This window comes from Caloenas nicobarica, chromosome 3 (assembly GCF_036013445.1).
Source record: "Caloenas nicobarica isolate bCalNic1 chromosome 3, bCalNic1.hap1, whole genome shotgun sequence".
Taxonomy (NCBI): domain Eukaryota; kingdom Metazoa; phylum Chordata; class Aves; order Columbiformes; family Columbidae; genus Caloenas; species Caloenas nicobarica.
In genome coordinates, this window is record NC_088247.1 from 88,465,236 (window position 1) to 88,488,266 (window position 23,031).

Below are 23,031 nucleotides of genomic sequence, written 5' to 3' on the forward strand. Positions count from 1 at the left end.
TGGGCTAACAGCTCCACTGGCATAAGCAGAGGTCCAAACCTGGCTATGCTCCCCAGTCATGTGTGCAAGGATCTTGTGTCAGGCCTTACAGCAGAAGCACCAGTGTTTGGAAAGGAAAGACAGACAGCTTTGCAGTCCCAGAGAGACTAGGGACACAGGAAGGGCTGGGAAGTCTCTCCTTTCAAAAAAACAAAAAAAATCCCAAACAAACAAAAAAAAACAAAAACAAAAACATTTACCTCCATGGCACTATATGCAGCATATTTTTAATTTAATAAAATAAAAAGAGAAAAAAATTGCCTTTTGAAAGTACCAAAACCTGCTGGCTTGTCAGGTTGTGTTGAGGAGAAAAGGGTTAACCAGTAAAACCCAGGCTCCTGGGGAAGAGCAGCTTCCAGTGCTCCAACCTGTCCACTGCTGCCTGAGGAGCAGGTGCCCCCTTGCTCCATCCCCTGCTGCCTGGGGAGCAGGAACAAGGCACCGCAAGTGGGCTCTGCCCCACCTCTCAGCCCTCCAGGCACAGTTGGGCTCTGGCAGGGCCCCAAGAAAGCCAGGGCTGATGCGTCCAGTTGGCAGGAAGAAGAGGGGTTATTTGTGCTTCTCTGAATGGCAACTACAAAGCCCAGAAACTGTGGCACTGAGACACCCCGAGGCGATGCTGGGGCTTCTGGGCAGCGCAGCCTTTGGCCTGTGACAGCAGCGGATGTAACCAAAAAGCAGCCTAGAACAACTGAGCGAGCCTCGGGAACCGTACCGACCAGCCTCCATCTCTGCATAAAAATCAGCCTGGGCAGAGGGGAGTGAAGAAAATAATCTTGGAGCAGGGGCAAGGAACTGCTAAAACCAAACTGGGATGTACCGGCTTTCACTGTAGCATGTCCTCCCAGAGCAGATCCCAGGCCTGGGGTAGGACAGGCTGAGAGTCCTTCCCTTAGCTATGCCTGTCCTACATGGAGCACCTCCTGGGAGGGGTGCTGAGAGCCTCACATGGAGGTGTTTCAAAAAGAAAACTAGCGTTTTGCTTGCCCTTTCCTCCTGCTGAGCTCTGTAGCAATGACAGAAATGGAGGAGCATTAGCCAGAGGCAAGACGGCACCAGGGAGAAGAGCTCCCTCGTTCATCAGTGACTTCGGAAAAGAAGCCACAAGCCAGAGGCGGGGCAGGAGTATCAGCAGCCCCACGCTGGTTCTCCCCCAGGATGCAAGCCCCCAGGCCCGTGCCTTGGCTGGAAGTCTTTGACCTATTAAGGCAAATGGAAAGGTTTGGAGCTGTGGTAGCTCAGAGTACTCCCTGGGCTTGTTCCAGCCCCTTCCCCAAGAAAAGCAGGTGGCAAAGTGTCACTGGTCCAGCTATCCATACCCCACCCTGCTCCTCAGCGGGTTCTGAGAAATCAAGCAAGTATCCCCGAGTGGAGACAGGACAGCAGGCATGGCTTAAATGCCATGACCTCAGCTCCTTAGACCTTTTGTACAGGGGACTCGCCTGGCGGGAGCTTCTTACTGCGCTTCTTCATGCGGCTGCGGGCATAGACACGGAGGAAGAGGGCCATGAAGACAACGGCTACGCCCAGCCCACCCACAACAGTGACAGCGTGCCCATAGATGAGGCAGGAAAGGAGGATGGCAAAGGCCTGGCGGAGTGTCATGATGATGGTGAAGACGGCCGCCCCAAACTGGTTGATGGTGTAGAAGATGAAGAGCTGGCCACAGGCGGAGCACACAGAGAGCAGCACGGCATGGGCCGTGAACTCCGAGTGGCGGGCCATGAAGCGTACCGACTCCAGCAAGGCACCTTGCTCCAAGAGCGAGCCCACCGTGAAAAGGCAGGAGAAGACGTTGACGCCAAACATCATCTGCACGGGAGACATCTTGTAGGTGAAAAGGGCATCCTGCCAGTTGGAGGTGAAGCTGTCGAAGATTATGTAGCCGGCCAGAAGGACTACACCTGAGAAAGTGGTGACAGTGGACATGTGCTTGTTGGGACCACTGGAGAGAAGGAACATACTGACCCCGACAGAGATGAGGGCAGCAGTCAGGTACTCCCAGTACTCATAACTCTTATGCGACACCAGTTTGCCCATCATCATCACTGGGATCACTTTGGAGGCCTTGGCCAGCACTTGGGTGGGGAAGCTGATGTATTTGAGTGCCTCATACTGGCACCAGCTGCTGAGGATGTTGGAGAGGGAGGCAAAGGAGTATTTGTACATAGGAGCCCCGTGGCGTGGCTGCTTGGTCAGGGCACAGTACAAACCAGCCACCGTGAAGGCCAGGATGCGGTTCATGAACACTAGGAACTGGGAGTCCTTGAACTTCTCACCAGGGTCCGTTTCAGTGGCACCGTACGTTCTCGTCATCACACGCTCCTGGAGTACGCCCCACGTGAGGTAGGAGGCCTGTGAAGCAGGGGAGCACAGGGAGAATCAGGACCTGCAACGGCAGCTGCAAGCAACCACGGGAAAAGCAGACCCCAGGAGATCTTTGCTTGCCCCAGCATTACTTTGTCCCTTACACGGCAACGCTTCCCTGAGACACTGGGAGATGGGGGTACCCCCCACTCCACCCATCTGAGGGAACCCAGTGCCCATGTGGTTACAACCAGAAACAACCTGTCCCAAACAAAACCTGCTCAGTTTACAGCCTCTTCAAGGGGAGAGTAGCCCACAGAGCAAACATCCTGGCATACAGTGAGCGCTTGTGCTTTAAACTGCACATTGAACCAGCCCAACAGGATCAAGGAACGTTACTGATGCACAACTGAGGTTTTGGTGCCAGCTCCCTGCGGCGGCTCCTGGCATTTTTCCCAGTGGTCTCTGCACTGGTTTTCACTTCCAGCTCCCTAGTCCCAGTTCTTCCATCCAAATCAATTCTAGTTTCAAACCCAGCAGAGGAAATTGTCCTCCAGGGATGATCACTGCTCTGGCTGCCACCTCCACTATTTCTGGTGGTACAGTATCAAGCCCCCCACAGAACACAGACTTCCTCTCACCACACATCCCCTCCTCAGAAACTGAGGCATGAGAGATGGAAGAACTTGTTGGTGACCCACAGCAAGTCTGAATGGGCTGGGCTAGGAGGCAAGCGAGTGGATGCCTTCTTTTTGCTGCAGAATATGTGGGTTTTTCTATCGCAATGCCCACATTTCTATTTTTAGTCCTCACAGACCCAAAAAGCTGCCCTTCTTAACGATGCTCAGGCTGTAGCTGAGACTTAGTGAAACTAAGATTAAAAAATTCCTGTTTATCCTAGCTGAACGCAGTATTTCTCTCTAATATTCAAATCCAATCCATCAAGAAGGACGTGTCAGCCCCAGAAGGTGGCCTAGAGGAGAGCCTGGGAGATAGGAGGGCTCAAACTATGACACCACCTCCACAGCCCTTAGAGATGACACAGCAAGTGAACTACCCTGGTTGAGATGCTGTGTCTCAGCCTCCAACCCTGCCCCGATCAAAGACAGCACTGCATCCTTTGTCTTCAAGGAACTGATGGCCACAAACCTGCTGCCCACCTCCTCCTCCCAGAGTGGGATGGCCACACATACATGTACAGGGTCCCTACCTGTAGACCAGTAGCACAGAAGAGCAGCTTGAAGACCTGTCGGGCTGTAGAGGACTCTGTGGGCTCCACTCGGGGTGGCAGGGAGCCATCCTCCTGGTGTACAGACTTCACCTCAGAGCCAAACACGCATGATTTGATGACAGGGAAGCAAATGCCGCGGCCTGAACGGGGCAAGAGAACACACAGACAGAATTAACCACAGCCTAGGCATCACAAGCTGCACCAGCTTGAGAGGTGAAGCCTCTTTCCTTACTAGCTGCACATCTGCTGGTGTGGGGGTCTCAGAGATATTTGTTTCAGGGTAGCACCTAGATGGCTCTGCGATGCAGCTCTATGAGCAGCTCCCTCCTGGTCTGACAAAGCAGGTCAGGGAAACAACCCATCAGCGCTGAAGAGGCTGCAGAGAGCTCACAGGGAGGCAGGATGTGGAAGGGAAGTTCTTGCCCTTACCTGTCTCCAGGTAATTCCTTCTCTTGAAGTACTGGATGAGGAGGAATCCTGGCACCACAATACTCGCGTAGCCAGCAGCATTAACAAAGAAACGGAAGAGCCAGAAGTCCCCCCAGGAGTCCTGCAAGGCAGAGGGGATCTCTTCACCAGTAGCCATGGTAGGGAGGGAAGCCAGCACAAGGGGAAGGCAAAACCTGTGGAGAGACGAAGAGGCAGGGGGTAGGCAACCAGCACATGGCCAGCTCTGCTCCACAGGCCTGCGCCACCTGGGCTGCTCCCCACTGGCAGGCAGCACCCAGGTCCCGCAACAGCAAGGATGGCAGTATGTGCAGCAGGAAAAGCCATCTGGAGTTCAAGAGCACACACTAGGTATTTATGTTTGCTTCTGTTAAAGGTGTTTGCTCTAGCTTAGGAACACATGGACTTAGAAACTTGGATTTCCGGGGCTGGAGAGAACACTGGAACACTATTGTAACCACTTGATTTTGACAACGCCCTTAGCCCAAATCCAAGAAGCACCTTGTATCTCACCTTTTTAGATTAAACTTTAACACAGCTTCTGGGTGGAAAAAGGTCATTGAATGGAACAAGTGACTCCTACCTAGCAGCTCATGTTTCAAGCCTGTGGCCAGAGCGGCCTTCCTCCGAGAACAAATGGTTCAGAGCCTCCCCCTGCGGCTGCACCAGCGGAATGGAGGAGAACAGCGGGGGCTCAGGCTGCCAGCCTCCCTCACCTCCCCACGCAGCGTGCCAAGGCATTCCCCACAGCTCAGAGGAGATTACCAGGGCTCACCCGCTTGGCAAGGCACAGCCAGAGAACAAGGCTGGGAAGGAACTTTCCTACCAGCTGGCTGGTTGGGATTTTACCAGGACTATCCAAGAAGGTATAGCTGATATTCTCCAGCTGTAGCCCTAGGTGGTGACCTAGCCAGCTTTAAAACAGCCTTAATACTCCCTGGAGGAATTCTTCCCTCCACTGTCTCCCCTCTCACAAAGGCAAATCTGTGATATTCGGGGGCCATGCAAAGAACAAGAGCACCAGGTGCACGATCGAAGGAGCAAGCCGGCAAGGACTGCCTACACCCAAGGCCACCTGCATACTCCCCTCGCACAGCAAGCTGTGGCTTCCTGCAACAGGGTAGGAGGTTTCCTTGGTCCATGCTCCATCCCTGCCTCAGTCTCTCCAGCAGAGAAAGCCTCCTGATTGCCTCGGGGGCTAGCTGAGCACGCTGGGGGGCTGTGTATATAAATGCACACAAGAAGCAGCTCTGGTTCCTGTGATGGCAAGGGCCAGAGATGTTAATTCCCCCTTTGCCAAGAACAACTGAGTCAGAGGAATTTAGGTCCTGTGAGGTATACCTGGCCCAAACATAATATAACTGTGACCTCTAGTAGCCCTTACATGAAACTGAGAGACATACAAACTTAGAGCTTTAAAGGCAAGAAAGTCCCCTGTTATTTCATGAACAAGCCCTCCCCACTAACCTCTTGTCCTCTTGGGAAAGGCCTGAGGGGCTTTTCTTATCTTCACTTGCTGTGGCCAGGACCCCAGAGTCCAACAATGTGACTTAAGCAGAGGCTGTGTTTCACCCTGAAATCTCCCTTGTGTGACTTAAAGGACCCAGGAATTCCCAGCCCAGGGAGAAGTGCAAACAGCTGGGGGTGGGTTTCTGTGCCTGCTTCCTATTCCCCCCTGCTCTCCTCCATAGAAAAGGTAGTTTGACATCTTCACCCCTGTCATCTCTCCTGCTGCAGGGGCATCACTGCAGGCTGTAGGGGTGCTGCAGGACACAAGAACAGGGCCTGGTGCAGGCGGCTGATGCTGCCCACATGCAGCCCATATTAAGTAACCCTGACTGATCACAGCTGAGAGGGTGCAGAAAGGCCATTTGCTTTTGCAGAAGTCAGATATAAATGGCAGAGTTGGTTGCTACACTTGCTGTCCACGTGCCCCTTCAACTTGACAGAAAGTGAAAGCCAGCCGTCTCCATTCAGCGCAAACTGCGCCTGCTGTTACCCCCACCGCCCCCCTCAGCGCTGCACGGGAGGAGAACCAGCTCTGCTCTCCCACAGCGGCCGTGAAGAGGAGGCTATGGAGGGACAATGGCTTTCTCTATGCCTGCGCTAGCAATTCCCAGGCCCCGAGAGCTGACTCAGTGCAGCACGCCCTGCCCTCCCCACCGAGGCTGGGAAGGAACAGGGATGCCAGTGTTACAGGTAGAAAAGGGGGGGCTGTGCAGGGCAAGTGGGCAGCACGCCGAGGCATGAAAGGAGCCTTAGTCTGGTGCCTGCAGAACAGCCAGTGTGCCAAGGCGACAGACTCGGGTACTGTTCCCTTCGGCACAGGAGGGGCAGCTCTCAACCACACCGCTCCAGAGCTGGGCTGGGCCACAGCCTGTGATGCAAAATTTGGCTCCTGGGCCAGAGGTCTGAAAAAAAATTCCTGCCTGCAGCCCTGCTACTCCCGAGCGCAATTCCAGCACCTTGAAGGCGGAGATCAAATACAAGCCTAGAGCTTAGAGGTCCATGACCCGCTACTAACAGCTCTGGATCTTACGTCTCCCCGCAGCCCGCTCAGAGCCGCGCCGCAGGACAATCTGCCAGTGTTCCCCGGAGCCAGCCGCCGCCTCTGCTGCCAGCAGGAGCAGCCGGGCTCCCGGACCGCCCCGGCCGGCCGCAGGGACACCCCCCCGCCGCGGGCAGGGCCTGGCGGGTCCGGGGTCCCCCGGCGGGGAGAGGCGAGCGGGGAGCCCGCTTCCCGCTCCGGGGCTTTTCTCCCCCGAGCACCCGGGCACCAGCGGCCTCTGCCCAGACGCCGGCCCCGCGGGCACGGGGAGGAGCAGCGCCCGGCTGGCTGCGGGCCGAGCGGGGACCCGGGGACGCCCCCCCGCCCGGCGGCCACGTCCGCAGGGAGCGGGCCGGCAGCGCGACGGCCCTCGCCCACCCCTGCCGAGCAGGACGGCTGCCGCCCGCCGCCCAGCCCGCCCTCCGCGCCCACTCCGGCCTCGCTACCCACCTGCGGCCCGGCCCCGGCCCCGGCCGGCTCCCCTCGGCTCCGCTCCCCGCGGCGCCGGCGGAACCCCCGCCCGGCGGGCTGGCTGCGGCGCCCCGCAGCGCCCCCTACCGCTCCGGAGGTGCCGCGGCTGCGCTGAGGCCCCGCGTGGCCGGGCGGCCGCGGGAGGGGAGCGGCGGGTCCTGCCGGCCTCCCGGCACCTCCTACCGCGGCAACGGGCCAGTGTCGCTTCCGGAGCGGAACACACCGAGTGAGGGAGGGGCAGCCACCGGGCCGAGGGGGCGCCGGTTCCAGGCCGAGCACCAGAAGCGGATTCTGGGCCTGGGAGCTGCTCGCCGCCCGCACCGCCTTGGGCCCAGGCGCGCTGAACCCGGCTTGCTGGTCAGCTCCAGACAAGCCTGACACAGGGGAAAAAAAAGGTGCTTGCAGTGCAGCAGCCCTCGAACCACCGGCCCTGGCCTCCCCCCGGCTCTGCACCGGGGCTCGGGGCCGCCGCCGCCGGGCTCCCGGCCCCCTGCCGGGCACACCCCGCGGCTGCGGCCCGGCCCTGTGCTCGGCATCCCCGCCCCGGCCCCAGGCAAGGCTGCAGGGCCGGCTGCGGCCGCCAGGTGGCCACCCAGTAATAGTTTACAAGACACTAATTAAAGGGGAAAAAAAAAAGCATTTTTATTTAAAAATAATATTTTTTTTAAAAAAAAAGCGCAGCTCACTTGCCTCTGCCTTTTTCCTCCCCTTCACGCCCAGCTGCAGCCCTGGCCCCACCGTGCTGCTCTGCCCCGCAGCGCCCATCGCTCCAGCTCTGGGCCGCCCAGGGTGCCCCACGGCCCCTGAGAAGGTGGCACTGGAGCAGCCCCATGGGGCGCCTGCTCCTCGCAGGTGCTGGCTGAGGCCCACGAGCAGAATATGGCTTGTTTGCAGCAGGGTTGAGGCCCTGCCAGAAGGTGAAAGGCAAAGATTCAAAAGAAACAGCAATCCAGGCCAGGGCTGCTGAAGAGCCCAGGCAAGCTCCAGCGAGGCCTGGAGGGAGCCCGTGCTGCTTTCCTGGCTGCATTCCCATGCTATCTGTCTTTCCAAGATGGGAGGAGGAAGACAACGGCTCACTCCGGAGCATCTCAGGCGATTGCGCCATGCAGGATTTGCCCCAAACAATAGCAGCTGCTCCCAGGCAGCAAGTGGGGAATTTCCCTGGCTGAGGTGGTGTCAGGCGTACTTGGTGTCTCCATGTCTCCATTCCCACAGCACCTTTGGCTCTCGGTTCCCTAATACATCACATGTGCTCCTCTGGCTTAGAGAGGGGGCAGGGAAGGGTGATGAGCTGAACAACAGAAGGGATGTGGAGATAACCCTGCAGCTTCCTCCACTTTTGGCCTGGGGGCATCTAAAGCCCAAGGAAGACCCATGCCCTAAGATTTTTACTGCTTTCCCAAGCCAGGAGATGGGGCAGGATCTTTCTGTCCTCTTTACGGAAGAGGAAACCGCTGCACAGTCAGGCAGCAAGGTATCAGGCACCACACCAGAATCAGGGATCCACAACCTGGTCTCCTGGCACCTCACGCACTCTTTCTCAAGCCCTGATGCAGGACGCTCAGCAGGATGGCACAGGGATGGAGTGCCAGGCTGGGATCCCTCAGCCTGGAGCACCGGGAAGGTTCTGCAAGTGGGGAAGCCCCTGCGCTTGCACTCAAGTTCTGCTGGGGGAAGGAGGTGAGGGAGCGGAAGGCTGGGGAAGCCCCTGCAGCCCTCACCTGCCCAAGCACCCCAGGTAATGCTCAGCCTCCCGATGCTGCGGGGTGGGTTAGATCACAAGACCTCAGGTGCCCACAGCAAGAACAAATGTTTATTAGAGTAAGTGTTAACTCTCCTCACCCCACACTTATTCTGATGGTGTTTGGGGGTGCCAGAGGACGCTCCGTCCACTGTACAGTGTGAAAACGAGTCCTCTCCTGCTCCTTCCCTGTGTGAGCTGGAGACCCCCAGAAGTCAGACCCATGGCATGGAGGGGAAATTCAGTCCTGCTGCTGGGCACAAACACTATAAAAAAAAGCCTCCCCTGTGTAGTGCTCATAGTGCTACCTTCTTCTCTCCAAGAAGGCAGCCTGAGGCCAACAAAACTTTTCCAAAGAGGAGCAGGGGGGAATAAGTGTCCCAAAGTGGCTCTGCTCCCACTGAACTGCAGGCAGGTGAGGTCCCAGTGGGCAGCAGGGCAGCAGCACAGAGCGAGGAGGTAGCCCAGTGGGCCAAAGGAGTCCAGCCACTCATTCCGAGCACACAACAGGCTTCCCTGAGATCTTCAGGTCATCGAAGGGCAGCAAGGCGAGGAGCTGCAAAGGCCAAGGATGCAGAGGTGTAAGGATCCAGGGTCGCATCCCCACCAGGGCTGGGGTAGGGGCCTGGACCTGCCTCCCCCAGCCCTGCAGCCTCCCACCTCCCCAGAGAAGTGTCAAGAAACCCTGGCTGGGCTTTCCCTAGGGCTCAAAGCAACAGGCATCCACACACTCCCAGAGCCAATGCCTGCACCCTGTGGGGGAAGATGGGCGTGCCTAGAAACTCCTCCTAGAAGCTACCCCCAAATCATTCGACTCCTGCACCCCTTCACATGCTTGCAGAGCCACAGGCCTCCCCCCTTGCGGACTCACATCGTCATTGCCGTCAGCCAGGTCCTGGGCTGTCTCGTTCTCCATGTTCCTCAGCAGGGTGTCAGCCCCAGAGCGTGAGAGGATGGTGGCGATGGCAGCATCCTTGCGGCCCACGGCCAGGTGGAGTGGGGTGCACCCATTGTACATCTGGGCATCCACGTACGCCCCGTTGTGCAGCAGGAACTGGACAGCTTTGCGGTTGTGGCACTCCACGGCCAGGTGCAACGGGGTCTTCCCACTTGTTCCTTCCTGCAACCCGCAGACCACAAGGGCATGGGTGCAGGGTCCCCTCAGACAGGCCCTGCAGCACCCACACCCCCTTGACAAGCTGCAAAGGGGGCAATCCCCACCCCAACTGTAGTCATATCACCCAACAGACCCACAAGGACCTTTCCTCTCTTCTCCTTCAAAATTCAGTGCTTCCAAGCTCCACAGCAGTCTTGCCACTGCCCAGCAGTGCCTGCCCCAAGGCTGGAGGAAATGCTCCGGGGAGCCACGCACCTTGCCCAGTCTCACCCAAACATCTCACCATGCCCCTAGCCTTACCCGAACATCAATGTTGGCACCGCTCTCCAGCAGCAGAGACATCATCGGGATGTTCCCCTTCAAGGTGCTGATGTGCAGACAAGCCAAGCCTGGGGTGGGGAGGCAGGAGAGAGAGAGCCACAGTCAGCATGGAGCACCCTGAGGCATGCCAACCCTAGCCAAACTCAGCTCCACGCCTGCTCTGCTGCACTCCCAGATCCCTGCATACACAGCACACGGTCTTTGCCCCAAACCGGCCACTGGCTCCACACCAGGCTGCCCCAGGGTCTCACCTTGCCAGTTCTGGAGCTGCAGGTCCTGGTGGTGCTGAGCCGTGCCCTCCGGCGGGGCTGTGCCCTGCAGCAGCTGCTGGGCACACTCCAGGTGCTGCTGCTCGCAGGCTAGGTGCAGCGGCGTGTTGCCGTTGCGGTCCTGCAGCCCGGGGTTCACTCCCTTGTGGATCAGTGCCTGGATCACACTGGGCTGCTCCAGGTATACGGCAAGGTGGAGCGGAGTCTAGAGAAGATGTGGGGACAGAAATTAGGAGAAGCGGGGATGACCCACAGGACACTAAGCATGATGAGCCATGCCAGCCTGGCAGCATGGGCAGGCTGCCATGCAGGAGCCCATCCCTGTCCTGGGGTTAAGTGTGGCTGATGGTGGGGGGGTGCGAACGGCTTGTTGCCCCTGTGCCTCAGCTCACGGATCACCCATGGGGGCAGATCTCACTCTCTCAGGTTATCTATCCTGCCACATTCAAACCGTGTCTGCTCCACCCTTCGGGGCTGTCTGTGATGTCCTGGGGCCTCGTAAAGGATTCCACCCTGCAGTGCTGGGAGGTGTCACACTTCTCTCAGGGTACCTCATACACCCTTCTTCCCCTTCCTGAAAATGGGCTGCCCACATTGGGACCCCCACCACGCTCTGGAGGAAGTGGGTGGGGGGGTCCTGGGGAAAGGGCAGATGGATTGAGCATCTATCCAGGTAGCAGCCTGTGGCACCTGCCTTCCACCTATCTTCTGCCTATTGCATCCACATACCTGGAAAAGATCATTTTGGATCTCCAGCACCTCCCTGGGCAGCTGAGCAATGCAGCAGAGTGCCACAGCTGGGACGCAATGGATAATGGCCAGGTGAACCAACCTACATTGGGGATAAAGGGAATGGGACAGAAATAAAAAAGAAAAATGAGTCCTGAGTGGCATGCTCCGGAGTGGAGATTTCCCGCTGCCACATGAAGGAATAACCTTCCTGCCTCCCCTAGTCCCCTTCCCACCAGCTCGCAGCTCCTCCATCCTGCCCTCTCCCTGGGGAAGCTCAGCAACAGGGCAAGGCAGGAACGTGGCCTGAGGCTCCCCAGGGCAGTCCTTCACTCTGGTCCCCACAGGGAACGGACCTGCCTGTCCCTGCTAAGCACCGCAGGGTCCTCTCTCAGACCTCACAGCAGGTGTGGGGCTTGGACCTATCACTGCCCAAAGCCAGGCCTCCACCTGGTGCAGGTCTACAGCACCTGGGATGTGTTTTGCAGAGCCCAAGGGACAGCTTTGGTGGCTGCAGAAGGAGATCTGGGCTCTGGCAGCTGCCCGGGGAATTCCAGTTCCCTGCTGCTGGCTGCACACTGCACTTCTGCTTTCCCCGCCATGAAGGCAGGCAGCCAAAGCCGGTCTGGAGCCTGGCACTGGTCCAAGATCACCTGCATGGCACAGTCCCCGTGCCAGCTGATCTGCCGGCCCGCACAGATTTCCTCTTCTCTCCCCAACATCCTTCCCTTTCGGCACTGCTGTGCAAAGGCTGGCAGGCAGCCCATCTGTGCCAAGGAACACCAGAGCTGCGGCCATCAGAGCTTGGTGGCCAGCAGGGAGCCCTGGGCCTCAGGACTGTGGTCCCCACAGCCACAGAGTGACGAGGTAGTGCAGGGTCCCCCAGCTCAAGGAAAGGTTTTATTTCCATCCAGATCTGATGCTGGCCCCCATGCAGTCAGAACAGAAGCGAGAGCGTGACAGAGGCAGAGCCGAGAGGGAATTTCCAGTCCGCTCTGCTGACCTGCCATGCTGCCGGGCCCCTCTGCACAGAGAGACTGGCCCCTCGCTGCAGGGCAGCCCCCTCGGGCCAGCCCCAGCCATGGGAGCAGCAGCGAGGAGTGGGCAGCAGCGAGGAGCGGGCAGCAGCGAGGAGTGGGCAGCAGCCAAAAGCAGGCAGCAAGAGAGGAACAGGCAGCAGCTCCAGCTCTGCAGAGCATGGCAGGCATGAGCTGAGCTGAGCCTACTGCCTCCTCATTGCCGCTGCGCTGGGGCCCCTGGGTGGCTTTTATCTCTGGCAGAGATCAGCTCCAAATGGAAGGCTGGCTCTAAGCGGGCTCCTGCCGCCCATGCTGCTTGGTGGAGGCAGGCAGGGCCGAGAGGTGGAGGGCAAGAGCTGTGCTAGCCCCAGCAAGACACCCCACTTGCTGGACAGCCCAGTTTTGGGATGCTACCTGCAATGTGGGGGATGGACAGTATCCCTCTGCAGGCGGGAAGGCAAGACCTGGCCCTAACGTGTTGCAGCAAAGAAGCGGGTCTGGGGCTGCCTGCTTGCCGGCTGCAAGGTGGGACATGAGTGTGCTGAGAAGCCCAGAGGTCAGTCCCCCACAATGTCCTTTATCCACTTCCTTCTAAGCGCTGCCCAAGGGTCAAGTGAGCACCCAGGACCCCGGGTGCCCTCAGCCAAGCCCCATTTTTGGCAGCAAAACAAGGCCAGTTCCTCTTTGCCGTGCTGCCAGGGAAGAGGCTGTGCCCAGCAGGAGAGGCTTCCTCCCTGGGGAAGCCCCAGGTCACACTTCGGCAGGGAATTCCCCGCTGGAAGGAGAGGCCACCCACGTTTGCCTCTGCATCGCTGTGGGGCGCCCCCTCGCCGCTGGTGCTCCCCAGGGCAGGGGGCTGCGAGCCAGGGCACAGCCTTGCCAAGAGGCCTCACTGGCAGGGTCTGGCTGCCCACAGCAGACCATGGGGCAGGGGCACAGCCAAGGGGCCCAGGCCATGCTAGTTGGGGGCCAGAGCTGGGGGACCGGCTGCAAGAACACCCCTCTCCTCAGCAGGCTCTCGCTGGCCCCAGCCAGGATGTGATCAGGGCAGGGAAATTCCCTGCTGGGTTTTGCATCAGACCCTTGGTCCCCCGGTGGCACCTGTGCCAAGATGTCCTTTGCCCACTTGCAAGGACAGCCCGTTTCTCCAAACTGGCTCCCAGGCGCCACATGCAGGAGGAGGCTGCGGGATCTGCTTTTTTCAGGTACAGCGGAGATAAGACTGCTCAGAGAGGGGACTTTCCAAGGCAATTCGGCTTGAACTTTAAACCTCTGTTGCTTTCACTTTCCAGAGCCACGCTGTGCTCCCAGGGGAGAGAGCAGCGACCGGGGTCATGTCCCCATGCAGCCAGCCCCCGTGTCCCCAGGAATCCCCCTAGTCTCTCTGCCACAACCCACACCACTCTGTGCCATCACGTGGGGACAAGTGGGGCAGTCACCTGGGGGAGGTGGAAACCCCACACAGCCCTCTGCCACCACCAGCACTTCACTCTTCCTGGCTTGGGTGGCTTTGCAGCTCAACAAGACCGTGGAGCTACTCAGGGCTCAGCTGACACTGAGTAATTTTGGGCATCGATGCCATGGAGGCGATGGGGGTGACCATCCCCACCTGGCCAGAGCTCAGACTTTCACCTTGAAGCTGGGATGTGCCTGCTTTGAAGGATTGCTTCCCCCTCTCCCTCTTCCTTCTCCACCTGGGTGCAGCCTCCTCCTGTGCTTTCATTTCTGCATTCATTCCCCCCTTTCCTCATGGCCACTCCTCGACTTCCTGAAATGGCTGCAAGAGCCATGAGACACTTGGGGAAATCGCAGCAAGGCCATCAGGCTGGGATGAGCCCACCAAGAGCATGTGTGCACTAGGGCACTTTGTACCATGGGCAGTGATGCTAACCAGGAATCGGGATTGTCTCCTGCTAACCCGGGAAACTTCCTATGCCCATGAGACCTGCCGTGCAGGCATCATGCCAATTTCCGCTTTCTTCTGGCCAAGGCTACAAGCACACCTCTCTCCATGTCCTGGCAGCTACGTGGTCCAGCCGCTGATGGGCTGCTGCCTGCTGGCATGCAGTGCCCGCAGCTGAGCCCAGAGCCAGGGCATGGCCATGGAGAGATACCACTTGCTGCCAGACACCCCTCCTCACCCAGCCACTGTCCCCTGCCTTTGCCAGAACAAGCCCTCCACCCCACCACACTCGGACCCCTGCCCTTCCCTCCGGTGCCCGCACGCCTCTCCTCTGCCTTCCCCTGCTTCCCTGCTCCCTCTCTCCCCACGCTCCTGCCTGCGGCACTCCTGCCTGCAGCCACGGGGGCGGGTGCCCAGGGGGACTTTTGGAAAGGCCAACAGGGAGTTTTGGAAAGGGCAGGGGATGGAGGAGCTGTGGGTAGGGCAAATGTGGCCAATCTAGCTGGGCTCGTTCTCAGCTTCTCCACTTACTCACCAGTTCCTTCCTGGCATAAGGGGACTCATTAGCGCTCTGAATCTCAAAGGTCCCACAGGCACAGGGCATCGCTGGCACAAGGTGATCTATCTATCACCAGAGAGATAACGATCCTGGAGCAGAGGGGTCAGGGCCATCCCTGGGGATGTCCCCAGGTCTGAACACACAGCACTGCCATGCCCAAGGTGGTTCTAGTTTAGGCACAGAAGAACACCCATTTCCACAGTGCTGTCCATCCTCTAAGCTTCTGAGTGACCTCAAGTGCCTGGTAGGAGAAGTGTCCATGTCTGAGGGTGCCTGCAACTGGAGGCGAGGAGTAAAGGTAAGGGTGACACCCAGCTTTGACACATAAGCAGAACTGATGAAGTCCCACCAGTTCTCCGGCTATCCTCTTCCCTCCCTCTAGAAACAGGGCTGACCACGCAGATCCACCACCTATGGGGCAAGACACCTTGTCCTCAGAGCAGCCTCTCCCTTCACCATCTCACTCCAGAGGCATCTAGGACAAGTGATCCAGCATTCAGTAGAATTTGCTTTGAGAAATTTTTCTCCCTCTTTAGAGAAGGTCTCCGTCCACAGTGGGAACAGTTCGCTCCTGGCTCCTTATTTTGGCTGAGCAGAGCAGTAGGAAATCATGCAAACAATTCGCACAAGAGAAACTTGTTCGGGGGAGGAAATGGCCCCAGCAGCAACAGAGAGGAGAGTGAGGGAGGAGGAAAACAGCGGGGGAATTCCACGCTTACCCTGCTCTCCTGTGTCAGCCCCGTAACCTGCGCTGTTAACCGCTTCCTCAGCCACCAGCATGAGCCCCTGCCAGCAGGCTCAGCAAGCACGGCTCCATCCTGCCCTGCAGCCCCCACAGCCCAGCTCCCTTCCCCCTCCTGTATCAGTGTGATGCTGCCCCGCTCCATAAAGCTGTTCCAGCTGCCCTCAGGCAGCTCCAAAGGAGCAGGGGATCCCAGGCAGCTGTGAGCTCAGCCCCATGTCTTCTGCTCCTGCTCTGGGTCTCCTGTTCTGTGGGTTTCTCTTCTCCTCTTCCTTTGGCAGGGCACAGCTTGAATTTGAGCGTGGTGGGGACAGGACTGGAAGGAGGCTGTGGCTAGCGGGATGCAAAGCCACATTGGGTTTGGTCCCCCGATCTCCAGCCTGCTGCTCCTGGGGCCAAAGGGAGCAGTGGGAACCCATGTGTGAGCAGGGGAGACAGCCCCTGCCCTTCCTGTGGTGCTCTGCAGAGAGTCTGCTCCGGGTGCTGGCAGACAAGGGGTGCTGGAGGCTGACTGGCGGTGAAAGCATTGCGAGGGGGCTGTGGGCACCTTGTTTTTCAGTGAGGTGGGGAGATGAAGGTGCCCCTGTTCACCAACATAGAGCACCTCATGCCTCACATCCTCTAGACTCTGTACCCACACATTTGAGCATTTTGCTTATTTCTGAACAGATGGTGGGTCCGGGATTGCAGAAACACTAAACAACAGATGCATGCAGACTGCTCCCTGCAAAACGAGGGATCTGTCCCACACTACCATCACTGCAGGGATGGGCCAAGCCAGAAAGCAGCTCAGCCCATCCCAGGAGGGTCCAGTCATGGGCTGAGAAGCAGGAGGAACAATTCCAATAAAAGCAGCAAACATCCCAAAAGGTCCATTGGCCATGGCAACTCCATTTCAAATAGAGCAAATTCCCATTCTTGCTCATCAGGAGGCAAACGTGTTCTCCTACAGTTTCTGTACACACAGAGATACCTTGTGGCCGGAACAGCCTCTTATAAGAGGACAGTGCCTGGACTTTGCCAGAGCCTGTACAACACATCTTAGCAATCATTTACAGCCCCGCATGTATCCTCACTGCCTCAGGATTTTCTTCTAATGAGACACCAGACGTGTGGCTAGGATATCTCGGGGCCCTACTTCAGCCCTGCATCTGCCGCAGTCAGAGGGGCTTCCCATCTCCAGGACACACAGCATCCCACGCAGCTCATGCTGAGAAGCACCCTGTAACCGCTCTCACAGCTCAGACCCCATGGCCTCTCTTCCTATACAGTCACATCTGATTCTTCTTTTATTCACATTGTATTAAAAAGAAAGCAAATCCAAAACAACAAAAATCAAAACTTTTTCTGTTAATTTAGCTGAGCTCAGCCCTTTTGTAGCAGCAGCCAAGCCTGCCTGCCCAGTGCAAAGAACTGATCTGTTACAGCCAAGCATCAGGCTTTTGCATCCCAGGACATGGAAATTTCCAGCCATTCTTTCCCTTCCTCTGTGCTGAAGTTCCCTGTGCCTCTCCCCAGCTCCAAGGCCGACCTATGCAGGTGGAAAGTCTGAAGAAACTTCCTCCAGGCCAAGCTGAAGTCATCCAAAGAGGGGGGAAAAAAAAAATCTCTTCTTGCCTGTGTGATCTCAGAAGGCTGCCAGGACTCACCTACCTTACGCCAAGCCTGTACGTGTGTGACCCCTGGGGCAGCCAGGAGCTTCTGGGGCATCCTAAAGGAGCCTGTGCAGAGCTGCCTGCCCTCGCTTGGAGGGGGACCAAGACCTCCCCTGCTCACCAAACTCCTGAGCACACACAGAGGAAGAGCTGAGAGTCCAGGCACGGGGAGCTGGACACTGCAGGTTACTTTCCCCCTCCAGCCAGCCCCCATGTTAGAACTCATTTTCTTCTCTGCCCCACAACAGAAGTGAACTAGGGAGCAACCCAGGATGGACTCTAACTCCCCTGGTAATCAGGCAAGTAGCTTCCAAAGCCCCTTTGGAAAAACCAAGAGCATCCCTGCTTCCCATTAACTATGGCCAGGCTGCTGCTGGGCAGCCAGCAACAGCCCAGCCCAGCCGAGCAGGGGGCTCCCAGCCCAACCAGCAATGAGATGTGCTCTCCACATTGGACTTCTTTCATCTTTCTCCTAAAACTGTCTCTCTCCAGCTCCCTGCTTCTTTTCTCCTTTCATAGTTGTTTCCCTTTGCTGTCACACGCTGAGTGTTCCCTCACATGCTGGGATCCAGGAGTACAGGGGGTTCAGCAACATCCCTGTTCAGCAGGGCAAGCGCCGAGCGAGCAACCACAGCGGAGCAGGCAGCCCGAATGAGGACAACCTCTCTGCTCCTGTGCAGGGAAGATCTCTAGCACAGAGGTACACGAGAAGGGAGGGTTACGACTGGCACATGCCGGTGCACGATTAGAAGTGTCTCCTGGGCTTGCAAGATGAGCCTTCGTGCTCAGTGCCTACCCACGCAGGCAAGGGCTCAGCAGGGAAGGCCCCTTCGCTACCATCACGCGGAGGAGAGCTCAGAACATCAGCTCCCGTGGGGCCCCAATTTTACTTGATTAACTGTCCCCGAGCCCTTGTTAAGGCATCTCAGCCCACGAGTCCCTGGCACGTGATTTCTTATCAGCAGACAGGGCAGCACTTGTCTCTGGTGGAAGGAGGAAGTCAGGCTTCCTCTGCTCTCCTCCCTCCCTGAAACATGCACCCAACCAAAACCGCTTGGTCCCATTTTCCATCTGAAGGAGGCCAAGATCTCTCTCCCGTGATTGAGCTGGGCTCCCCCAACTCTCACCCCTGCAGAGGAGCCACGCTACTTTGCACATGGACCCTGGTTCAGAAGATAGCGACCCTCCTGCGAAGGTGCAGCCCCCAGCTTCTCACAGCATAGCACGGCCAGAGGTCCCAAAGCCAGGCTACCTGTGCTCTACCCAGCTGGCCAAGGGGCCCATCACCATGGCATCAGGTACCAATGCCATAGACTGGTGCGTGGCCCAAGGACCAGCATGGGCAGAAAGTTAAACGTGTAAAAGAGAAGAGAGGAATCTCAGCCTAATTTCCCACACTGACAAATCAACTCTGCCTCTCCAGAGTTGGCAGAAGCTGTCATAAGCCCAGTCAAATTGGCAGGTTTTCCCTCGCGCTGGAACAGGACAGGCGATCCCATCACACCCCATAGCAGCCAGTCCCATACCCACCCTCTCCCAGGACACCGGACTCATGCATCTGCCTGGTGAGGCCAGAAGGAGGGGGTTTTCCTCGGGGAGTCCTAACAAAGGTTGAGCTTGTCTGGGGACCGGGGCATGGTGATAAAGTTGCCTGTAGCCTGCTCAGAGTTAGCCATGCCTGCAGCTGGAAAGCCCCTCTTCTTTGCTTCCACACAGAGCAGTCCCATTGGGACTCAGTTCAGCAGAAAAGGAGCTGGTTTACCTGGAAGAGATAGATGCTTGGAGGAGACCGCTTGGTTTACAGGGAAAAGGTGGATGCCTGGAGGATACTGCTTGAGCTTGAGCACACAGGGCTTGCTCTCTACCCTGCTGCGGAATAAGCAGGATACGTATCGCTGCTCTAAGTGCACTCACCATCTTCTGCCTGTTCCTCATCCTTGACCTCTCCTACCATGCCAGCTCTGCTGCTTCTCTCAAGGGCTGATGTGTGGTAGCCCAGTTACTGCAGCTCTGACTTCCCCGAGACAGAGGGACCATCAGTGGCACTGGGGAAGTGGGGCGGGCTGGGGCTTTTGCAAATGATTCTTGGAAGACGGCACCCACACATTTCTCTGGCCATCACACCCACGTGTCCCCTGTTGGCCAACTTCCTTCCTCCAGAAGTGGGATCCCTTCTAATTTTGAGTGCGGGAAGATCCAATTTTAGCCCCATTGCTTCACCCTGCCTGGGCTAACGCTCCTTTCCTGTGGAGATGGGCAGGAAGGTATCCAAGGAAGAGCCTGCTGACGCTCCAACCACCCAAGCACATGGTCCTCACCTCTGCCTCTAACTCCTACACTTCCCCAACAAGCTCCGTGCTGACAAACGCGGTGCCCTCACAGGCACGCCTCGAGGCCGCACGGGTGGGCAAGCCTGAGGTAGCTATGGACAGCCAAGACTTCTGCCAGATGGACAGCCAAGACTCCTGCCAGCTCCCTTTGTACGAGCCCGGTGCTTCTCTCCGCTCAGTACCAGCCAGGGCAGCTGGGGAAACAGGAACTTCTCGGCCAAAACCCCTGAACTTTTTTGTATTTTCAAAATTACAATTACAGGAAAGTGTTGTTGCCCAAGTCTTCTGAAATATAATGATAGATGATTTTAATTCTTGGCCTAGAGCTGTTCTGTGGCAGACGTTCAAGCAAGGCACACAAGGAAATCTGCCACTGACGGAGATGAAAAGAAGTCAATGGGTTTGTCTGGCTGGATGAAAAGGATGCAGCCTGTGGCCATTTGATCTCTTTTCTCTGAGGACCCTACGTTGCTGGATGAGCAATTGCTTCTTAGACTTTAGCATTACTATGAGCCCTGACTTGTTTTTGCATACAAAACCGGTGGCAGTTCAGCGAGTTGATCAACCTGAGTGGTGACTGTTCAGCATTTCTAAATATAAATGCCGCCTACCTCTCCCACAGGGTCAGGAGGAGAGACAGGAATAGCAGAGGCAGGAATCCACAGCCTTGCTGCTCTAACCACAAGAATAGTCGGGGGTTTTTTTGTTTGTTTGGGTTTTTTGGTTTTTTCCAGCACTGGGAGCAGATCCCAGGAAAGCCACCTCCTGCGCTGGTATGGCCAACCCTGAGCTGTATGAGCTGCACCACTGGCAGACTTTTTGCTCCCTCCCTCACTCTTTACAGATTTCCTGTTCTGAACTGCACTGAGAGAAAACAGAAGAGCAACTGCAACCGTTTGGAGAGCTCTCCGAGAGCCTCTCCTGCCTACAGTAACCAAGACACCACGGATTTATGTTTTCCTAGTTAATGAGATGCTTGCGTTAGGCTCTGGCCAAGCAAGTCTGACAAGCAAAGGGCTCAGCCACCTCACAAAACTGCCCCAAGCAGCAAAAGCATCTCCAAGCAGCTGCATCTACCGGGTTCACTAAAGAACAGCAAGCAGGGAGCCCTGGGCACACAATGTGATGGGCTGGCCCTGGGGGGGCTCTTCTGAGGCATTACTTCCACAGCTCTGCTCAAAAGACCCCTGTCTCTTGCCATGGGCACCTTGGCTCTAGAATTACAGCTGGGAAAGGTGGCAAAGCTCCTCCATGCTGAAGAGCACCAGAGCCAGACTGTAGATAGGACAGGACTAGAAAGCACTATCCAGGCGCCTGGCTGGGGAGTGTGGGAGGCTGGGTTTATTCTAACCTTGCTTGCCACAAGACTTCCAGCCAATCCTTGGAGCAGATCCCACAATGAGCATTAATGAACTAATTAGCTCCTTCCTAACCAGGAAGTAAACACTCAGGCTGGTTCCCAGCTCATCTTCAGCCTCAGAACCAGATGTGTTCTGCCAGGCAAGGACAGAGCCTCCTCGCTGCTCCCGCTACTGAGGACATGCGCTTGCTCGTGTCGGCGCCTCTTAGTTTCTCTTCCTCTTGCACCATTACTCAGTATTAAACTCCAGCCTGGGTTTGGGGCAAAGCTTTGCCCTTCTCAGCTGCGAGCATGCTTCACTCATGCTTTGTGTGTGCACTCATGATGAAAACGTTCCATCAAGGGAATGTACGACAGGAAAGAGGTGTGATTAACTGAAGGCAGTTACCAGAACACAAACCAAATACCTCCAGCATGATGCCTCTGCCCTTGAGAGGGCATTACGGATGTGGGAAGCCCCCCCAGTTAAGAGAAACACTTGTCTCCGTCACAGAGGCTCAGGAGGGCAGCCCTGTAGCGGGTCATGCGTCGCAACTGTACTGAAAGCTGCGGCTGTGCAGGCGGGTTGGCGAAGCAAGGAAATTTCCACCTGAGAACAAATAGTTCTCAGGTTTCTCGGTTGAGCAGCATCTGTGGCTCCAACACAGCCATCTCAAGGTCCTGCCCTGCATAGCCAATGTTGTTTTGGGTCTTGCTCACACGTCATCTCAGGCAGCCAAGCCTTCCTCATAGGGGAGGAAATGTTGCATTCTCTGAGGAAGAGACAGTGGGGGGGGGTGTTGATGTGCTCCCCACCACTTTATAGTTGCTAGCAGCCCCATAGCAAGTGGAAGTTGGCTTCCTACGGTGGGTCCATTCTGTGCCGCGTTGCCTGGGGTGCCTCTGCTGGACCTGGCTCAGATGCCCCACTGGTCACTCATCCTGCCCCACACCAGGATGCCAAGCATCCATGCACAGCACAAGGCGGGAGGCTCTCAGGACAGGGGCTCGGGTAGTCCTTCATAGCCAGGCTGAACGGGTGCTCCTCAGGAGAGGGCTGGGGACCACCATAGACAAAGCCTGCCTTATCTCTAGGCACCGGCTCCCCACCGCCGGCCGGCTGCAAAGGGGCCAAGCCTGGGCCCGGGGGTGCCCGGCGCTCGCAAGCCGTCCTCGGGAAGCGGGGAGGGAGGGAGGGAGTGGGGGAAAGAAGGAGGGAGGGAGGAAGGGCAGGGGCCGCGGTCACTTACGTGTCTCCGTCCTCCGAAACGTAGGTGAGCGCCTCCAGCTGCTGCGGGCTGAGCCCCTCGGGCGGCGGCGGCGGCTCCTCGGCGCGGCAGGCTGCCGGCAGCCCCGGCAGAGGCTCGGGCAGGGCGCCGGAGCCGTAGCTGGAGTCCAGCCGCTCCTCCGCGGCTGCGGCCTCGGCGAGGGTCTCGGCGGCGGCCGGGGGGATCTCGGCGGCGGCGGGGATCTCCCTCCCGCCCGGCAGCGAGCGCAGCGACTCGATGCCCGAGTCGCACTGCCCGTCCTCGCCCTCCCAGCCCGCCGCTTCCTTGCGGCACTCGCCGCCCTCCGCCCGCGACATCGCTCAGCGCCCGCCGCCCGCCCGCCCCGGCCCCGGCCCCGGCCCTGGCGCCGGGGGGCTCATGGCCGGAAAGCCAGCGAGCGGCGGCCGGCGCGGAGGCTAAGGCGCCGCGGCTCCTCCTCCTGCCCCTGCCCGCACTGACTCAGCCGCGCCCGGCCCCGCCTGCCCGGGATTCCCCCGGCCGCGCCGCCACGGCTCCCCGCCGCACCCCGTAAGCGGCGGGCTGGCTCTCCGCGCCCGCTTTGTCCGGAGCCGGTGCAGGAGCACTAAGAGGGAGAAAACCCACCCGTGGGCAGGACACGCGTGGGCGAGGGCCGGCAGCCCGGGGTGCGCAGGGGAGGTGGCCGTGCTGTGCTTTCCTATGCCGGGCGGTACATGCCCGCGTGTCCTGGGGTCTACCCTCTCCTCTCCCGAGTTCGTCTGGGTTCTTTAAATAGCAGGGAGGTTTTATGGGGGTGGGAGGGGGACCCTGTCAAAGCAGGCAGTACGGGTGTGAGGATGCTGTTGTGTGTGCAGGTGCCGACTGGAGCTGCAGGCTCTGTGGGAAACGATATGGTGGATGTCACTTACTGGTAGCAGAGATAGGTGCAAACGAGACGTTTGCTTTTCCCATGCACATGCACCCGTTTAACCCACTGAGGCACTTTCTTGTCTGTCCTGCTTGTCCAGGCAAAGGGAA

General features: G+C 57.9%; 2 protein-coding genes across 2 annotated transcripts; both read right to left on the reverse strand.

Moving 5' to 3' along the window:
* Positions 1-245: 245 nt before the first annotated feature.
* SLC35B2 (solute carrier family 35 member B2) lies at positions 246-7,087 on the reverse strand. The gene is made up of 4 exons (XM_065630585.1): positions 7,023-7,087; positions 4,007-4,200; positions 3,557-3,717; positions 246-2,394 (listed from the first exon to the last, which is right to left on the reverse strand). Exons 2-4 carry the CDS (start codon positions 4,161-4,163, stop codon positions 1,456-1,458), a joined length of 1,257 nt encoding a protein of 418 aa, XP_065486657.1. The 5' UTR covers positions 4,164-4,200; positions 7,023-7,087; the 3' UTR covers positions 246-1,455.
* Positions 7,088-8,286: 1,199 nt separating this feature from the next.
* On the reverse strand, positions 8,287-22,352 carry NFKBIE (NFKB inhibitor epsilon). Its single transcript, XM_065630586.1, has 6 exons — positions 22,018-22,352; positions 11,221-11,323; positions 10,474-10,696; positions 10,202-10,290; positions 9,656-9,904; positions 8,287-9,340 (listed from the first exon to the last, which is right to left on the reverse strand). The coding sequence occupies exons 1-6, from the start codon at positions 22,350-22,352 to the stop codon at positions 9,275-9,277; spliced, it is 1,065 nt and encodes a 354-aa protein (XP_065486658.1). The 3' UTR covers positions 8,287-9,274.
* Positions 22,353-23,031: the final 679 nt, after the last annotated feature.